Below are 20749 nucleotides of genomic sequence, written 5' to 3' on the forward strand. Positions count from 1 at the left end.
GAATATTGATATATGCATATACTTAAACTTTTATAAGATACAAAAATAAATAAAAATTATGTTTTTATTTTAATTTGATCTTAGAATTGAAAAGTTTACCACTAGTCAACATATATAAAAAATCTATATATAAACCTTCTAGTACTTTCAAATTATATCTCTTATCCTTATTCCAAATTTTGGATACTACATACTATATAAAATCAATTTAATATAACAAATAATGCATAATAAAACCAAGGAGCGACTTATTCATGTGTGAAATTGCTTAGAAAATATTAAATTATTTAATATTGACATTATTGAATTAATTTATTACAAATAGTTACACTCACTCTTTCAAATAAAAAGACACAATAGCACATTGAGTTAGTGCAACAATGTCACTCTAATAGGCAATTATTTTAATTTATTTCCACAAGGTGGAGTGCTGCACTTATGTGAAGGTCCAGATGGTGGAACGGGCCCTTTGGGAAGAGTATGAAAATGTACGTTGTTAATGTTTCTATTACAAGGTGGACTACTGCACCTGTGTGAAGGTCCAGAAGGTGGAACAGGTCCTTTGGGAAGAGTATGGAAATGTATGTTGTTAATGTTTCTATTACAAGGTGGAGTACTGCACTTATGTGAAGGTCCAGAGGGTGGAACGGGTCCTTTGGGAAGAGTATGAAAATGTAGGTTGTTAATGGTTCTATCACAAGGTGGTGTACTGCACTTATGTGAAGGTCCGGAAGGTGGAACAGGACCTTTGGGAAGAGTATGAAAATGTATGTTTTGAATGGTTCTATCACAAGATGGAGTACTGCACTTATGTGAAGGTCCAGAAGGTGGAACAGGGCCTTTGGGAAGAGTATGAAAATGTATGTCTCCAATGGTTCTAACAGCTAATTTATGAGTAAGAGCTTTAATCACATTATTAAACTGAGTTGTTGGATTCAAGTCATGTTGAGCTTTAGGGGGAAAGGTTTCTTCCATGTTGAAATCTTGGATGTTATTCAAGGCAAATGTAACATTTGCTATGACTATATTTGAGAAAACAAGAAACAAAACAAATGAACTTAAGCTAATGGCCATTTTGGATTCCTTGATAAGAAAATGAGAAGCTCAATGCTAACATTTATAGTATACCATGAGAAAGAAATAAAATAGTATTAATAATAAAAAAAGTTATTATTAATATGGAATAAAAATACTAGTTATATAATCTTGACTAATCTTTCTATATACCATGACTATACTCTTTAAAATGAATAGAAATCTTTAGAATAAATTTTAAATTTATTTATTGATTATTACATGTGTATACAAATTTGTGAGTAAATTTAATATGGATTACTACTGTGTATCTTTCATTAAACTTAACATTACATACAAATTATTAAAGTATATTTTATTAAATATGTTTGTTTGGTTAATTTTACCTTTATATCTTTATAATTTGTACCCACTTATGATTAGTTGTTCTTAAAATCATTAAGCTTTACACATGTAGGTCACCACCATTTGTTTCTTCTGCTTAATAATTAATGGGAATCTAAAGTAAACATAATAATTATGATGCAAGCTTTCAACTTATCTCTAATCATTAAACAATAAAAAAAAAATATGATTATTTGGATTGTGGAAAAGAGATTGAAAATATGATAATAATAATAATTTTATATTTTAATTATTATTAGTATTATTAATTAAAAATTGTTCAAAAATAAATTTAATCATTAAATCCTAAATCAATATTTTGAATAATGATTAATTCCATTTTAAAAAATATAGCATTTTTGAGTCATTCTTACCTTGTACAATACAAACAATTGTTATGAAGGAAGAATTTGGAATTTGAAAATGTGTTGAACGAATTTATTTAAAAATTAATTCTTTAGAACATTAAATAGACTTTTGAAAAAGAAAGGAAAAGATTTGACATTGATGAAAGTAAAAATGGAAGTGAAGAGTGAGAATTGGAAAACAATCATTGAAGATTCTTAATTAATCTATCTTATCCATTGATTTATGTGTTAATGCATGTTATGTTTTGACCAAGATACCTTAATCAATGATCTTAATGCTTTCACAATCATAACTTAATCACTGATCTTATCTTAAGATTGATTGAAAAAATTCAAAAAAATAGTCTTTTGATCATGATTCAATAATAGAATATATTTTAAAGAATATAATTTGCTACACTTGTGATTTACATTACTCTTATCAAGACACACTTATTACAATATTATTAAAATTTTATTAAATAAAAACTAATTAATATATAAATTAATTTATATTATTAATAAATTAATAAATAATTTATAAATTAATATCTAATAAACTATTATCCGTTTTGGAGCTTAAAACTTTATCACATTTTGTTTTATTCTTAAAAGATGTTTCAATGGATTAAGAAAGGAATGTGTATATAAACTTATCTTAACCTCAACTCTTAAGCGATGTGGTACTATGTTAGACATACTAGAACACTCTCAAAGTTATAACTTCTAACTAATTAGATATAAATTTAAAACTATTTATCAATAATAAAAATTAATTTACATAACAATAATTATTTTATAACATGATGATTATAAATTTTTAATTTTGGGTTATGCTTGTGTCCTTTGTGTTGTTCTTGTTTTTCTATTTCTTTATTTTTCTCTCTCTAAAATCTCAGTTACTGTTGTTATTTATTCCTTTGATTACTAGTGTGTGCCCTAATGGAGATCCGACGTCGTTTTCCAATTCTCCTATTTCTTGTTGATATTTTTTTATTGTGTTATTTTCCCCCTTTTACTCTGCGTCATTTTTTCGATTTCTATATATGTTTTGCACGATAATCGTTATAATAACCCCAAAAACACCCCTCCAATGTCAATAATACCCTAATATAAAGATTTAATAAAAAAAAACTCATGACAATCAAATAATTTAAAATAATATATTTTTATTTATATGGATCACATTCTTCATATTAAATATATTATTTATAAATTTTTTTTCATTAGATAAGAGTTTATAGTACAAAAAGATAAAACTCAATTTTTAAATTTAGTAAAAAAAATTACTTATATATATTATTTATTTATTCTCAATCTTTTAATTATTCAAAATTTACATATAATAAAGTATATATTCTAATTAGTTGTTTTCTCATTAATATAATATAAGAGAATTTTGTATTAACTCATACTTATTATAATAATAATATTTTTATAAAATAAAATATTTTTATTTATGAGGTTCTTATTATTTATTTAATCTTTAATTATAGATTATGTAGTATTAACATGTAATACATACATATTATTATTTTATTATTATTTAGTTTTTAAAAAGTTAAGAAATTATGGATAGTGTGATCTAGATATAAGAATCTCCTTTAAAGATAAATTATATTTTTTTCTGTAAATGCAATTATTTTGTAGTGATCACTAAAAGATCATTTGGTGAACAATTTTAGCGATTGAAATACATTGGTTTCAAATTGTGATTGAAATAGCTACTAATTGACAACTCTCATAAATTTGAAACTGAAACAAAAACAAAATAATTTGTCTAAAAAAAAATCATTTAGTAATCGATTTTAACAACCAAAATAAGTCAATCATAAATTGTGATTGAAATAGTGACTAATTGACATATGTCACAAACTTGCAATCGAAATAATGATAGGATAATTTGTAAATGATATTAGCTTTTGCAACGACTCAAATAGTGACAAAAAATAATGGTAGCTAAATTTTAGTCACTAAATCAACGATTGTATGAAGTAAAAGAAGAGTGATGACAACGACAAAATAATGACTGAAAAATAATTTATTTTAGCAACCAATTTATTTGTGTTGCTAAATCATTCTAACAAATATCATTCAATAACCAATTTAAGTGACCTAAAAAGACTAATGCAAATCATGACTAAAATAACGACCAATTAACATCTGTCACAACTCTACTACCAAAACAAAAATGGAGAAATTTGTTAGTGGTGACAATCAAATAAACTAGCCTTATATTGAGTTCTTCATTTAACTTTCTTGTGCTTGCTTGTGAGTCATAATTTCTTGAAGTCTTTATCAAAGTTTGAACTCCCTCCTCTCTTTCTTGTTGTGATTCCTCTTTAATTAATTTATTAACACATCATACTCTACTTTTTAGAATATTGATAGAATATTGATATATGCATATACTTAAACTTTTATAAGATACAAAAATAAATAAAAATTATGTTTTTATTTTAATTTGATCTTAGAATTGAAAAGTTTACCACTAGTCAACATATATAAAAAAATCTATATATAAACCTCCTAGTACTTTCAAATTATATCTCTTCTCCTTATTCCAAATTTTGGATACTACATACTATATAAAATCAATTTAATATAACAAATAATGCATAATAAAACCAAGGAGCGACTTATTCATGTGTGAAATTGCTTAGAAAATATTAAATTATTTAATATTGACAATATTGAATTAATTTATTACAAATAGTTACACTCACTCATTCAAATAAAAAGACACAATAGCACATTGAGTTAGTGCAACAATGTCACTCTAATAGGCAATTATTTTAATTTATTTCCACAAGGTGGAGTGCTGCACTTATGTGAAGGTCCAGAGGGTGGAACGGGCCCTTTGGGAAGAGTATGAAAATGTACGTTGTTAATGTTTCTATTACAAGGTGGACTACTGCACCTGTGTGAAGGTCCAGAAGGTGGAACAGGTCCTTTGGGAAGAGTATGGAAATGTATGTTGTTAATGTTTCTATTACAAGGTGGAGTACTGCACTTATGTGAAGGTCCAGAGGGTGGAACGGGTCCTTTGGGAAGAGTATGAAAATGTAGGTTGTTAATGGTTCTATCACAAGGTGGTGTACTGCACTTATGTGAAGGTCCGGAAGGTGGAACAGGACCTTTGGGAAGAGTATGAAAATGTATGTTTTGAATGGTTCTATCACAAGATGGAGTACTGCACTTATGTGAAGGTCCAGAAGGTGGAACAGGGCCTTTGGGAAGAGTATGAAAATGTATGTCTCCAATGGTTCTAACAGCTAATTTATGAGTAAGAGCTTTAATCACATTATTAAACTGAGTTGTTGGATTCAAGTCATGTTGAGCTTTAGGGGGAAAGGTTTCTTCCATGTTGAAATCTTGGATGTTATTCAAGGCAAATGTAACATTTGCTATGACTATATTTGAGAAAACAAGAAACAAAACAAATGAACTTAAGCTAATGGCCATTTTGGATTCCTTGATAAGAAAATGAGAAGCTCAATGCTAACATTTATAGTATACCATGAGAAAGAAATAAAATAGTATTAATAATAAAAAAAGTTATTATTAATATGGAATAAAAATACTAGTTATATAATCTTGACTAATCTTTCTATATACCATGACTATACTCTTTAAAATGAATAGAAATCTTTAGAATAAATTTTAAATTTATTTATTGATTATTACATGTGTATACAAATTTGTGAGTAAATTTAATATGGATTACTACTTACATATGTATCTCTTATTAAACTTAACATTACATACAAATTATTGTTAATAGATATACATTCATGAGTAAATTCAACATTGTATACAAATGATTACCCTTAGATTAACAATATTGTTATTAATACTCTTATTAATATTATTAATAATATTAATATCAATATTACTTATAGATAAAATATTATCCACAACTACTTAGAGTATTACTCATAATAATAATAATAATAATTTTTCTATTTATTTATTGAATAATTTTTATTTTGAATTTAATGTACTTGTAACCTCAATGGACTCTGATTATGTGTTTTAATTATTTTATCATATTATTAGTATTACAAAATATCAATAATTAAATGTAATTATCTTAGTAGATAAAGATGATAATTTTATTAAACTGTGATGATAAAAAAGATTAGTTGAAGATAATCTCAACCTATACCACACATTTATTGTGTATTAAGTTATTATTTATTTAAATAACTTCAGTAAAGGATCTTCTCAATACATTGTGAGCACTAAAAAAGAAATGTATTAAAGTATATTTTATTAAATATGTTTGTTTGGTTCATTTTATCTTTATATCTTTATAATTTGTATCCACTTATGATTGGTTCTTCTTAAAATCATTAAGCTTTACACATGTAGGTCACCACCATTTGTTTCTTCTACTTAATAATTAATGGGAATCTAAAGTAAGCTTAATAATTATGATTATAATACAAGCTTTCAACTTATCTCTAATCATTAAACAATAAAGGAAAAAAAAAGGAAAGATATGATTATTTGGATTGTGGAAAAGAGATTGAAAATATGATAATAATAATTATTATTATTTTATTTCTTTAATTATTATTAGTATTATTAATTAACAGTTACTCAAAAATAAATTTAACCATTAAATCACAAATCAATATTTTGAATAATGATTATTTCCATTTAAAAAAATATAGCATTTTTTAGTCGTTCCTACCTCGTACAATACAAACAACTGTAATGAAGGAAGAATTTGGAATTTGAAAATGTGTTGAACGAATTTATTTAAAAATTAGTTCTTTAGAACATTAAATATACTTTTGAAAAAGAAAGGATAAGATTTGACATTGATGAAAGTAAAAATGGGAGTGAAGAGTGAAAATTGGAAAACAATCATTGAAGATTCTTAATTAATTAATCTTATCAATTGATTTATGTGTTAATGCATGTTATGATTTGACCATCATACCTTAATCAATGATTTTAATGCTTTCACAATCATAACTTAGTCAATGATCTTATCTTAAGATTGATTAAAAAAATTAAAAAAAAATAGTCTCTTCATCATGATTCAATAATAGAATATATTTTAAGGAATATAATTTGATACATTCGTGATTTACATTACTCTTATCATCAAGACACACTTATTACAATATTATTAAAAATATATTAAATAAAAACTAATTAATATATAAATTAATTTATATTATTAATAAATAATTTATAAATTGATATCTAATAAAGTATTGTCCATTTTGGAGCTTAAAGCTTTATCTCATTTTGTTTTATTCTTAAAAGATGTTTCAATGAATTAAGAAATGAATGTGTATATAAACTGATTTTAACCTCAACTCCTAAGCGATATGGTACTATGTTAGACATACTAGAACGCTCTCAAAGTTTTAGCTACTAACTAATTAGATATAAATTTAAAACTATTTATCACTAATAAAAACTAATTTAGATAACAATAATTATTTTATAACATGATGATTATAAATTTTTAATTTTGGGTTATGCTTGTTGTGTTGTTCTTGTTTTTCTTTCTTTTTCTATTTCTTCGTCTTTCTCTCTCTAAAATCTCAGTTACTGATGTTATTTATTCCTTTGATTGCAAATGTGTGCCCCAATTGGGATACGACGTCGTTTTCCAATTCCCCTATTTCTTGTTGATATTTTGTTGTTGTGCAATTTCCCCCCTTTTCCTCTGTGTCATTTCTATATATGTTTCACGAGAATCGTTATAATAACCCCAAAAACAACCCTCCAATGTCAATAAAACCCTAATATAAAAATTTAATAATAAAAAAAAACTCATGAGAATCAAATAATTTAAAATAATATATTTTTATTTATATGGATCACATTCTTTATATTAAATATATTATTTATAATTTTTTTCATTAGATAAGACTTTATAGTACCAAAAGATAAAACTCAATTTTCAAATTTAGTAAAAAAAATATTACTTATATATATATTATTTATTTACTTTCAATCTTTTAATTATTCAAATTTACATATAATAAAGTATATATTCTAATTAGTTGTTTTCTCATTAATATAATATAAGAGAATTTTGTATTAACTCATACTTATTATAATAATAATATTTTTATAAAATAAAATATTATTATTTATGAGGTTCTTATTATTTATTTAATCTTTAATTATAGATTATGCAGTATTAACGTGTAATACATACATAATATTATTTTCTTATTATTTAGTTTTTATAAAGTTAAAAAATTATGGATGGTGTGATCTAGACATAAGAATCTCTTTAAAGATAAATTATATTTTTCACTTAAATAATATAAATTTACTCAATTGTGATTATAATTTAATAAATATATATATGTTTTTAAAAATTTACTTAGTGTCTTTTTTGTTAAAAACATCACTTAAAGAAGAATTTATTGTCGAAAAACCAGGACACTGCAAATTAGTGTTTTTTTATACCATATAATAATTAAAAAAAAAATACAATTAGTATAAACTTATCATATATGATATTAAATAAAAAATATTTAAAAAATACAGACAAACAAACACGATAACGACTATGTTTTTCTTAGTCATAATAACAATAATAAAAATCATATATTATCTAGTGTAGTAATTATAGGTTTTATATTTATTCATGGAACGTGAATTTGATTCTCTCTAACATTAGATGAACATTGATGGGAAATATTACCTATGGATGGAAAACATTACCTACAAATGAGCATAAGTGGTAAACATGAATTATTTGCACCATATTATGTATGGAAACATAGAATTATATACACCTTTATTATGTATGGAATTTCGTTTGTAAATATAATTATTTTTGTAGTGATCACTAAAAGAAAGGTTATTTGGTGATCAATTTTAGTGACTAAAATAAGTTGGTCACAAATTATGATCGAAATAACAAATAATTGACATCTTTCACAAATTTGCAACCAAAACAACAACGAAATAATCTATTTACAAAAAACGTCATTTAGTGACCGATTTTAGCAATAAAAATAAGTGAATCAGAAATTTTGAGCAAAATAGCGGCTGATTCACATATATCACAAATTTTGACCAAAATAACGACAAAATAATTTGTAAATGATATTAGCTTCTGTAAAAACTAAAATAACTACAAAAAAATAATGGTAGCTAAATTTTATTCGCTAAATTGGTACATGTATGCAGTAAAACAAAAGTGATGTTGTTAGTGATCGAAATAAGGATAAAAAAGCAATCTATTTTAGCGACTTCAATTTGGTTTCAGTTGCTAAATTTGTACTAAAAAGATAAGTTACGGACAAAGTTGAAGCGACATTGAAGTTTTTAAAATTTCGGAGTTATAATTGATTTTTGACCCTTAATGTAGGAACATTAAAAGGATGATTAAACATTATAATAATAATCATCACAATATAATAACAAAGAGTAGTTGACGTATTCGTTATATGATATATATATATATATATACTCATGCGATTGACATGATTAACATTAAATAACATTAAAAACAACATTAAATATCAATAAATAACATTAAATAGTTTTAAATAACATTAAAAAATATTAAATAAAATTAACAATAATAATTAATGATTAAAACAAATTTCATCACAAATAGTCCAAAATTTAGTCTTCAAATTAGTCACTCTAAATTATTTTATTTTAATTAATGATTTAATCCGAATAGCGACATAAAAATTGGTGGCTATTTCCATTTACCTTAGCCATTGATTTAGTAATAGAATTTGCCATCAATTTTTTGTTGCAAAATTGGTCTCCTAGAATTAGGTGACCAAACTCTTTCTGATAAAAAAAGCGAACGATAGAAAAAGTGGTTTGCAATTAGGATTTTCTCTACCACATGTATTTAATCACTATTCAGTCACAAATAAATTTAGCAATTGACTTCTAAACTTTAGCAACTGATTTGGTGGTTGTTAAAATTCATTTTTTTTGTGTGTATTGATATGTGTATATTTAAACTTTTATAAGATAGAAAGATAAATAAGACTTATGTTTTATTTTAATTGATCTCAACATTTAAAAGTTTACTACTAGTGTATATATATATATATATATATATATATATATATATATATATATATATATATATATATATATATATATATAAACCTCCTAATACTTCTGAATTATATCTCTTCTCCTTATTCCAAAATTTGGTAGTACATACTGTATAAAATAAATTTAATGTAACAAATAATGCATAAGAAAACTAAGGAGCGACTTATTCATGTGTGAAATTGCTAAGAAAATATGAAATTATTTAATATTGCCATTATTGAATTAATTTATTACAAATAGTTACACTCACTCATCCAGAAAAAAAGACACAATAACACATTGAGTTGGTGCAACAAGGTCACTCTAATAGGCAATTAATTGACTTTATTTCCACAAGGTGGAGTAGTGCACTTATGTAAGGGTCCAAAAGGTGGAACGGGTCCTTTGGGAAGAGTATGAAAATGTTGGTTGTTAATGGTTCTACCACAAGGTGGAGTGCTGCACTTATGTGAAGGTCCAGAGGGTGGAACGGGCCCTTTGGGAAGAGTATGAAAATGTACATTGTTAATGTTTCTATTACAAGGTGGAGTACTGCACTTGTGTGAAGGTCCAGAAGGAGGAACGGGCCCTTTGGGAAGAGTATGAAAATGTACATTGTTAATGTTTCTATTACAAGGTGGAGTACTGCACTTGTGTGAAGGTCCAGAAGGAGGAACGGGCCCTTTGGGAAGAGTATGAAAATGTTGGTTGTTAATGGTTCTACCACAAGGTGGAGTATCGCAGCTTTGTCCAGAAGGTGGAATAGGCCGTTTGGGAAGAATATGAAAATATATGTTTCTATTGGTTCTGATAGTTAATGTATGAGCAGGAGCTTTAATCACATTGTTAGACTGAGTTGTTGGATTCAAGTCATGCTGAGCTTTAAGGGGAAATGTTTCTTCCATGTTGAAACCTAGGATATTATTCAAGGCAAATGTAGCATTTGTTATCACTATATTTGAGAAAACCAGAAACAAAACAAATGAGCTTAAGTTAATGGCCATTTGGATTCCTTGATAAGAAAATGAGAAGCTCAATGCTAACATTTATAGTGTGCCATGAGAGAAATGCAATATTGTTAATAATATAAAAGATATTATTATTATTATTATTAAGTAATAAAGATATAATCTTGACTAATATTTCAATATACCACGATTATACTCTATAAAATGAAAAAAAAAATCATTACAAAAATATATAAAAAGTTTAAATTCATAAATTAAGGGTTATATTATAATTATTTTATCAATTAATATTCATAAATATTTGTATTTTAACATGAAATATTACTGAAATATGACACTTATCATTTGGCTCTGGCTCTGGGTTCCTAATTAACACAATTGCTTCTATCATTTTCATGTTCTTTTATGATGTAACATAAAATAAAATTTAAGCAACCACAACTGTTAATTTATCAGTAAAACTCTCAAAACTGTTTAGGGTTTACACACTCACTTGGTTTACTCATTCCTTATTGTTTTATCATTCTAATTAATCATCTTGTAAGGATTATCATATTGTCTTTTCCAACCTGTGTTTAATTCATTTCACTATTTAATATTTAAACAAAAAATCATTTTTTCCATAATTCAAATTTAATATTGTAGTTTTTTATTTAAGAAAAACTAAAGCTAGAAAACCCCTCAATAATTAACTTAAAACTGAAAATAATTCAAGAATAAAGAATAGCAATACAAGACATTTAAAACAAAATATAACAAAATAAACAAATAAGCAAATAAACATAAATAAACAACTAAAAAATAAAATAAAAAATAAAAAATTGAAAAGAAAAGAAAACTAGAAAAGTGAAATCATATTTTTGTTCTTTGTGCTCAATCTTCTCTTCCTACTAAAGAAATGTTTTGGCCCCTTGCATTGCATAATCTCCAAGTGTTCTTTTAGAAGGTGATGATTGCTCTTCAACCATGTTGCTTTCCTCTTGAAAAATAAAACAAATATGAAAATAAAATAAAATTAAAAAATAAAACAAAAACAATTAAAATATTTATAATATTTAGGAATTTGTACTAAAAAATTAAAATGTTCCCTGAGAACAACGTCAAAAACTTGATAACTATTTTACGACAAGTGTACCATGTCAAAAGTAAGAATTTGTCCCTAATGATGGATATTGAACTCACAAAGAACAGTTGAATTATCAAGTATAAGATTCACTAAATAGAAAACATAGTAAAAAAGTTTGTTGGGAGTTTGTTTTGTATGATTGCAAGAATTGTGAAGAAGCAAAATAAAGAGTTTGTTGGTTCAATTGGAAAAATTGGGACTGAGGTTCATCCTTCTTAATCTTTTTGTATTTTGAAAAACATAATAATATCTCAGCCCTTGATTGATGTTGATACCCATATAAAATTCATTTATATTGACTTTTCGTATATAAAATTATTAAAAGAGTTTCCTAAATATGACACTGTCAATCTGTCAGTACATTTAACATTAAATACGAATTATTATTAATGGATCTGTATCCATAGATAAATTCAATATTACATACAAATTATTACCCATAGATAAACAATATTGTTATTAATACTCTTATTAATATTACTAATAATATTAATATTAATATTATCATTATTACCAGATACAAACCCGTCCAGAAAATATTAACTTTTTAAAATATAGGAATTAGAATTAATTTTTAACCTTTAATATAGGAACTAAAAATAATGATTAAGCATTATTACAATAATAATCATTACATGACAAGGATTCTTTAACGTATTGGTTATTTGTAATAGATATATACTCATGTGATTAACATTAATAATCACATTAAATAACATTAATAATAACATTAAATATCATTAAATAACTTTATATAAAAAATAATAATTAACAAACAAAACAGATTTCATCACAGTACTAATATTTCCGATCCCTCTTCATTCCTTACCTCATGCTTCTCTATTTCACAACTTAGATCACTATCCTCTTTCTCCAAAATGTCTATTTTTTTTGGCTTTTAATATATGTTATTATAGCTTTTAATATATGTTTTTAATCATATATATCTTAGAAAAGTACTAATTTATAACTCATGATTATGCAACAATAAGTTATTCCTTAACTGGAAAATAAATAAAAAATTAGTGTTCAAAGATTTATTTGACCTTCCCTTAATTCATAAAAAAAATTGTTAATAAATTTATTTATTAAATTATATTACCTAGTAGACAACTCGCTTAATCAATACAAGTGTATCTGTATTTTTTATTTTTTATTTATTTATATATAATAATATTTAATATTAAAATTGAATAAACAATATTATTATTCACACACTTATATTATATTATTAATATAAATTTAAGTTCATTTTAAAAAATATGAACACATGTAAGAAGACATATAAATTTTATCAAAACATAACTAACATAGTAATATTACATGGTAAATTACCAATTATTCAATTTAATTTTATTTTGATTAAATATAAATTTTAATCAAATTAAATAAATTTTTAAAAAGCATATTATCACCAATAAAAATAAAATTATAGTATGGAGCACTAATAAGTTTTTTAAATAAATTTTAAAACTGCTACAATAGTGGAGAGTAATTAGAAATAATAATTGTATTGCACCTCTTAAACGGATAAATTCACTATCTAGCACCATTTAGACTTTTATTTCCCTAACTAGCACCATTTTGTTTTTATTTCCCTATCTAGCACCCTTTTGTTTTTATTTCCCTATCTAGCACCCTTTTATTTTTTATTTCCCTATCTAGCACCATTTCAAAAATAAATAAATAAATAATAATTTATTTATTTATTGGTAATTTTAATTTTGAATGCATTAAAAAATAAATATTTTTAATGTTTAAAATAGTTAGAAATATAAATTTATAATTAATGAATAAAGAAATGAGTTTTTATAAAATAAAATAAAAAAATTAAAATGTTTAGTTTAAAATTATTTTTTTTAAGAATGAAGAAAATAAAAAATTAAACCCTACAACAACATAAAAGTTGAATCTATAAAAATAAATTACTATTTATTTTTATTATTATTGATGATGTAATCATGGTAATTTCAAGTAAAAAAATACATGACATAATTACAAAAAAAACAAAGTCAATTAGTATTAATTAATAGTGGATACACAAGTAATATTAAAGTGTCTATCCTAAATGCAAAATCTTAAAAAAAAACTAATGCAAATGTTACACTTAATGCTTAAAAATGAGAAGCAAAAAATGAAAAAAAAAAGTCTAGAAAATAAAAACAGCGACAATAAAAAAAAAAGAATGGTAGAAAAAAAATAATAACTAAAAACATAAAAGATATAAAACAAAGGCAAAACAAATTAAGATAAAGATAAAAGATATAAAAATAAATCCAAATAAGATAAATATAAGAGATATAAGGCGATACTAAATAAGTATATGTTGATCATAAAAATGAAAATAAATGAAAGATGATAATTCATTTAATATTTTTTTCAATGGTACATTAAATAGTTTGTTCGAAATGAAACATAATTAATGACAAGAAATGCACAATCCAGTAAATGTTGGGACATATTCTTTATGTGTGTTTTGATGTTTGACAATATGAACATTCTTTTTTGGATCATGTTGTTCTTTTATGTTCATATCAGTCCTTATTTAACTTTGTTTTTTTATAATTTTGTCATGTATTTTTTACTTGAAATTAACATAATTACATCATCAATAATAATAAAAATAAATACTAATTTATGTTTATACATTCAACTTTTATGTTGTTGTAGAGTTTAATTTTTTATTTTATTCATTCTTAGAAAAATAATTTTTAAACTAAACATTTTAAATTTTTTTTTTGGTAAAAACACATTTCTTTATTCATTAATTATATTTCTAACTATTTTAAACATTAAAATATTTATTTTTTAATGCATTCAAAATTAAAATTATCAAAAAAAATTAATTTATTATTTTTTAATTTATTTTTGAAATGGTGCTAGATAGGGAAATAAAAAATAAAAGGGTGCTAGATAGGGAAATAAAAACAAAAGAATGCTAGATAGGGAAATAAAAACAAAAGAGTGCTAGTTAGGAAAATAAAAGTATAAATGGTGCTAGATAGGGAATTTACCCCCTCTTAACAGTTCTTTCAAATTTAATATTAACTATTTTTTTAATTTTAAATTTAAGTAATTATAAAATAACGAAATAACCAAAATAAAATAATAAAATGAAATATTGATATAAAAATAAAATAGGAAAATAAATTTATAAAACAAAAAACAGTTATAATGGAGAATCCCCTCCAGGTATAAGTATAGAGTATAGATAACCAAAATAAATTAATAAAATAAAATATGAAGTAAGGATAAAATAGGAAAAAAATGTAGAGAATATCTTGAATTTTGTATTTAATAGAAAAGGAGATCACTTTAAAACATAAAAAATATACCAATTTCTCCACTTTTCTCTACAATAAATAAAATAAAATTAAAAATTAAAAAATTGTTTTATTAACTTTTGAAATTATAAAATGTCCAAATAACCAAAATAAATTAATAAAATAAAATATGAAGTAAGGATAAAATAGGAATAAAATTTAAAAAATATCTTGAATTTTTTATTTAATAAAAAAGAAGATAACTTTTTAAAACAGTAAAATAACATATCAATCTCTCAACTCTCCTACGAGTTAAATGATAACAAATAAATTAAAGTTCTAAAATTAAAAATTGTTTTATTAACTTTTAAAATAATAATCAAAATAAATTAATAAAATAAAATATGAGATAATGATAAAATAAAATAAAAATTTAAAAATATCTTGAATTTTTTATTTAATAGAAAATGAGATAATTTTTAAAACAGTAAAATAACGTACCAATCTCTCTGTCAGTTAAGTGGGAATAAAAAAATAAAATTTTAAAATTAGAAAACGATTTTGTTAACTTCTAGAATAATAAAATATTCAAATAACCAAAATAAATTAATAAAACAAAATATTAAAAAAAAAAAAATAGAAAAACAATTTAAAACATTAGGAAACCTTTATATATACCTATAAATTTACTTTTTATAAGTGTTTAATTGTTTTATAAATTTAATTATTTTATGTAAAAATGTTAATTATAATTTTTTTTAAATAAATAAAAAACAATATATATATATAATTACTTTTTTTATTCAATTTGGATAGATTTTTCAAAAATACCAGAAAATTGAAATTTGTTTACAAAACAAAACTTTAAATATCTTATAACAAAATTGTCAAACATTTAATAATAAAAAAATCGATAACTAAAGAAATTGTTGTGAATTATTTTTTCAATTGATTTAGTTTTTAACACCTTATATTAGTTAACAAAATTTAAAAGAACTGCAATGCAATTGTAGTGAATAATGATTATTTTTCACTTTATCTTAAAAAGTAGATTCTCTTCATTCCAAACATGCCAAATCTAGAAAATAAACATAACAGACAGAAAGTGTTTATCTATGACCTTTGTGCAACAAAAACTCTGTCTTTCTACAAAATAAAAACATAAATTGTATAAACAAGAATCATGTTTTTTTTATAAAAATTTGTTTGATTATGAAAATATGATGATTATGCTGTTTGTTCCTTAAAAGGGTTGAAGTGCAGAGAATGAAAAGGTGAAAATTGAAAAGGAGAATGAAAGATTGAGAAAAGGGAAATGAAAAGGTGAAGAAGAAGAAGGAGAAAGAAGAGTGGATATGGAGTTACCTTCACCAGAGGAACTCATGCCTTTATCCCAAACCCTAATAACCCCTCATCTTGCCATAGCTTTTCACATAACAAACCCTTCACACAATCACCACCACCAACAATTTTATTCTTCGCAAGAACCACCGCAATTTCCACTTCAACCACCTTCCGCCGCCGAGGAGGAACCGGCGCGGACGCTCAAGCGGCCGCGGCTGGTGTGGACCCCGCAGCTGCACAAGCGCTTCGTGGATGCCGTGGCCCACTTGGGGATCAAGAACGCCGTTCCCAAGACCATAATGCAGCTCATGAGCGTCGACGGCTTGACCCGCGAAAACGTCGCCAGCCACCTCCAGAAATACCGCCTCTACTTGAAGCGCATGCAGGGCTTGGCCGGAGGCTCCGCCGCCGACTCCGCCACCGACCACCTCTTCGCCAGCTCGCCTGTGCCGCCGCACTTTCTGCAGGCCACTGCCCGTTCGACCTCCGAGCACTACCTGCCCTTTGTGCCGGCGTTGCAGCCGCACCGCCACCACCAGCAGATGGCGGTGGCCGCACATTTTGGTTCGCCGCGGAATGCGCAGTTTGAGCTACCCATTCTGTCGAGGATTGGCGCTTCGGTGCCGGGTTACGTGGAGGATGTGGAGTCAGGAAGGAGGAAGGTTCTTACTTTGTTTCCACCTGGAGATGATTGATTGAATGTGATCAGTGGTTGATGGCAAGGTTCTATATTGTGGGTGCGGTTGCGATTTATTAGCGTTTTTTGATTTTGTAAAAAATTGTTGACAAATGTTGTTGATGCAGTTACTTACAATAGTGGTTAACTTCAAAACACTTGAAGTTGTGACTGAAATTGCTCTTGATAAGGATGGTTTTTTTATTGTTGGTCAATGGTTGTAGTTATTATCTTTGTCTGAACTGTGTAGTTTCCACCACTTGAAGTTAGTGTTTGATGGTGTACTTAGGTTTGGTTAAGGCCAAGGATTTTAAGAACTTTCTGTGATCACAATTTCTGGCTCAATTTCAAAGCTTTTGAACTCTTTGCAACAGCAATTGAGGCTGCATTTGTCTGCAATGACAACGATCTTGAGGACATGGCATTTTGAAACCTTGGCTAGTGTCTAAGTAGGTCGTTTTGTTTTTTAAGAATTGCGTTAATGGGTCATGCTTAGGTTGAATAAACAAGTTTCTTGTAATCATGAGAGTTTTGAATTAGTTGTAGATTCTGCTATGACACCCTTCCTATAGACAATGGCAACCTATTTGTAATTAGTAGCTGTCTATAGACACTTCTGGGAGAAATGATGTTTTGTAATTCTTTTTGTGTGAATCAGTAGTTTTGTTTATCTTGCTTTATCCAGTAGTTGTTGTCCATAGATCGGCTGCATTCAAAGCAATCTAGATTCTGTGGTGTTACCAATTGTGAAGTTTTATATCAGCATTGGCAGGAACAAGTTTTCTATTTAGGAGCCTGAGGATAGTAAAAACTGTGCTTTGTGCTTGTTGGAGGAAGCTAATCAAATTGGCCCATTGGTTGAGTTCTTCAAGCAGATCCAGGACACACTCGAGTTTCAAGTTTTGTGCCCTGTTTCTTGTTAGAAGGTGATTTTATTCTGTTTGGCTCTATAGAAGAATTAAATGTGTAATGGAAAGCAAATTAAAATTCAGGTTATATTTCCTTGCTGGTTTAGTTTTTTGCAGTTATTTGAACTCAAGAACACTAATGCTCATAAATTTCTAGCTTTGCCATGCTTAAAAACAAGCAATAAGTTCATCTTTACCTAGTCATGAATTTCTTGTTTTGTTAGACAACCAGATTTCCTCATGTACTTAGGTTCCTTAGTGATTGGACGATCAATTTTCCCATAACAAGGATCTTAGCAGTATATACTATATTTCAGAAGAACGAGGGAAAAGATGATGTTCTAACCATTTGTATTGACTTTGTTTTTGGTGCTCTGAATGACAGTAAGATGCATTTGTTGACACAGACTCTGAGATGCAGTAAAACACAGTAACTGAAGAAGCTGTCATGTTCAATATATTTGGAATTTCGGCATATAACTTAGTTGGCATATGAAATTGTGATTGACTCAGGATTCTCAAAGAACTTACAAAGACTAAACTTTTTGACTCTTATAATTTATTTTATGTATTTAAGATCATATCCTGCTTCAGTTTTTCATCAGGTAGTGTCAAAATGAATGTCTAGTTGCTGAGTAACATGTTAGCTGTATCTGCAACGCCATTGTTTTCTGCTACTCGAGTTCTTTGTCTAAATTTTCAGAGTTTCAGTGTGTGGTGTTCGTCATCATGTCATGCTCCTTATGTCTGGCTTCAGCATGAAATGGTCTTCTCATGTTAAATGTTTGAATTTGTATTCTGCTAGATCAGTTTCCATTAATCAGTGTATCTTTTCTATAAGAGTCTAATGCTTAATGGATCAACATATTAGCAAAGTTACTACAGTACTCTAATTTTTGAACATCTGTAACATTTTTTCTCTCACAGAATTGTAGACTGTATTAGTATATTTCAAACCAGTAAGAAAGTTAACATAGAAATAAAAGAAAATAAAAGGAAAGGAAGATTCTTACAGAATGTGACGAAGATAACAGTGTAATTTAATGAATGTGAAAGAAAATGGACTGAATTTAATAGGGCTTTTTTTCCTTCACTTCCATAATTTTAAAATGATCATCTTACCTATTGTAAAGTGACTTCTAAATTATTTATCTTAGAAATCTTCTGAAGCAAGGTTTCAGTGTGTTCTAGAACAGGTTTTCTAAAACAAACTTTTCAGAATATTTATGATATTTTTCAGAATCAGAAAAGCTTCCAACTAAACCCACCATTTTACTCTTTCTCTCTTCTTTCAGAGAGGGTACAGTCTCTCTCTCTCCCTTTTTAATATTTTTTTCTTGTAGTTTACGGGTACAGTTAGTAATCATAGGGTGCATGAAGAACAAAGGCATGTGTTTTGAATAGAGTAGCCGAAAATTAACAAGGAATTGTAGAAAATTCCTTTTTATACCCCATGTTTTTCTTTTGCATCCTTATAAATTTTAAAGGCAAATGCTCCCTGCACCCAACACATTTTAACCTGCACCCAACACAATTTTAAAAATTCCAAAAATGCCCTTTCTTCCGGAAATAAAAATCCAGAATTAAAAATAATATATTCCAGAAAAATATATCCGGAAGTGGTTATTGAGTTTCGGAAATAAAAATCCGGAAACAAAATTTAAAATTCAATTCTGGACAAAAAAATTCGGAATTGATAAATAATACATTCTGGAAAAAAAAATCCAGAAAAAAGATTATTGTATTTCGGAAATAAAAATCCGGAAACAAAAATGAAAAACTCATTCCGGATAAAAAAATCCGTAATATAAAATTTCGTTCTGGAAAAAAAAATCCGGAACACATATTTCGAAATTTTTTTTTAGGATAGTTTCGTCTTTTCCGCTGGAATCGGGTGCAGTGATATGGTGCAGGAAGCAATTGCCAATTTTAAAACTCCACTTTGCCCTTGGGTTTAAAGTTCTTGTTCAAATTGTCCCGAATGGTATAATCCAGAGCTTAGAAAAGTATACTTAATTACACAGTCTAAAACAGTAATTTGGAAGTGAATTTTTATTTTTGGATTCTTCAATCCGAAAGTTAATATTGTATTTCATATTACACGGAAAGCTTTTTTTTTTTTTATGTAAAAGAATTATTTTTAAAAATTACAAATTCAGAAGAGACTTCCAATTTCTCATCAGTGACTTCTGTACAATTTAGAAATAACTTTTGGATTTACATTTTTAAAATAAAAAAAATTCTGAATTGTGAAATTTGATTAAAGGTCATTTTTTTTTTCAATTTTTTTTTAAATGGTACAATCCAATGACAAAAGAGAGTCCGAACATTTCTTTCATAATCTAAGGGCCAATTCTGAATTCCATCATTTTTTAAACTCCAAATTGCCTTGTCATCTTTTTCAGATGACTGTTTCTTCGTGCACTTCCATATATTCTTCTCCCACCTCCATACATTTTCATATTTCCGAAAATATCCCTCTGTAATATTTTAGACTACGTAATTCAAAAGTCTTTTCTTAAATTCATAATTAACTTCTGGATTACATAATTCGAAAATCTTTTTTCAGACGCATGATTAGTTTCCAAATTATGTAATCCGGAAGTCTTTTTTTATTCTGGATTACATAATTCGGAAGTCTCTTTT

The 20749-nt window shown here is 26.2% G+C and overlaps 2 protein-coding genes across 2 annotated transcripts; one reads left to right on the forward strand and one right to left on the reverse strand.

Moving 5' to 3' along the window:
- Positions 1-248: 248 nt before the first annotated feature.
- On the reverse strand, positions 249-5258 carry LOC150026009 (uncharacterized). The gene is made up of 2 exons (XM_090304856.1): positions 4559-5258; positions 249-1103 (listed from the first exon to the last, which is right to left on the reverse strand). Exons 1-2 carry the CDS (start codon positions 5229-5231, stop codon positions 400-402), a joined length of 1377 nt encoding a protein of 458 aa, XP_090160982.1. The 5' UTR covers positions 5232-5258; the 3' UTR covers positions 249-399.
- Positions 5259-16395: 11137 nt separating this feature from the next.
- Positions 16396-17410, forward strand: LOC137830481 (transcription factor MYBC1). Its single transcript, XM_068637853.2, has one exon. The coding sequence runs from the start codon at positions 16531-16533 to the stop codon at positions 17212-17214; it is 684 nt and encodes a 227-aa protein (XP_068493954.1). The 5' UTR covers positions 16396-16530; the 3' UTR covers positions 17215-17410.
- The last annotated feature ends 3339 nt before the right edge of the window (positions 17411-20749 follow it).

Source organism: Phaseolus vulgaris, chromosome 7 (genome assembly GCF_051622355.1).
Source record: "Phaseolus vulgaris cultivar YP4 chromosome 7, ASM5162235v1, whole genome shotgun sequence".
Taxonomy (NCBI): domain Eukaryota; kingdom Viridiplantae; phylum Streptophyta; class Magnoliopsida; order Fabales; family Fabaceae; genus Phaseolus; species Phaseolus vulgaris.

What these genes read in the sequence shown, in the direction of transcription:
- LOC150026009 (XM_090304856.1), bottom strand. Translation starts at nt 5,231, where the DNA reads ATGGCCATTAGCTTAAGTTCATTTGTTTTGTTTCTTGTTTTCTCAAAT. An exon ending in TTGTGGAAATAAATTAAAAT is followed by an intron (nt 1,104 to 4,558) that starts AATTGCCTATTA and finishes GTTAGCATTGAG; the next exon opens with CTTCTCATTTTCTTATCAAG.
- LOC137830481 (XM_068637853.2), top strand. Translation starts at nt 16,531, where the DNA reads ATGGAGTTACCTTCACCAGAGGAACTCATGCCTTTATCCCAAACCCTA.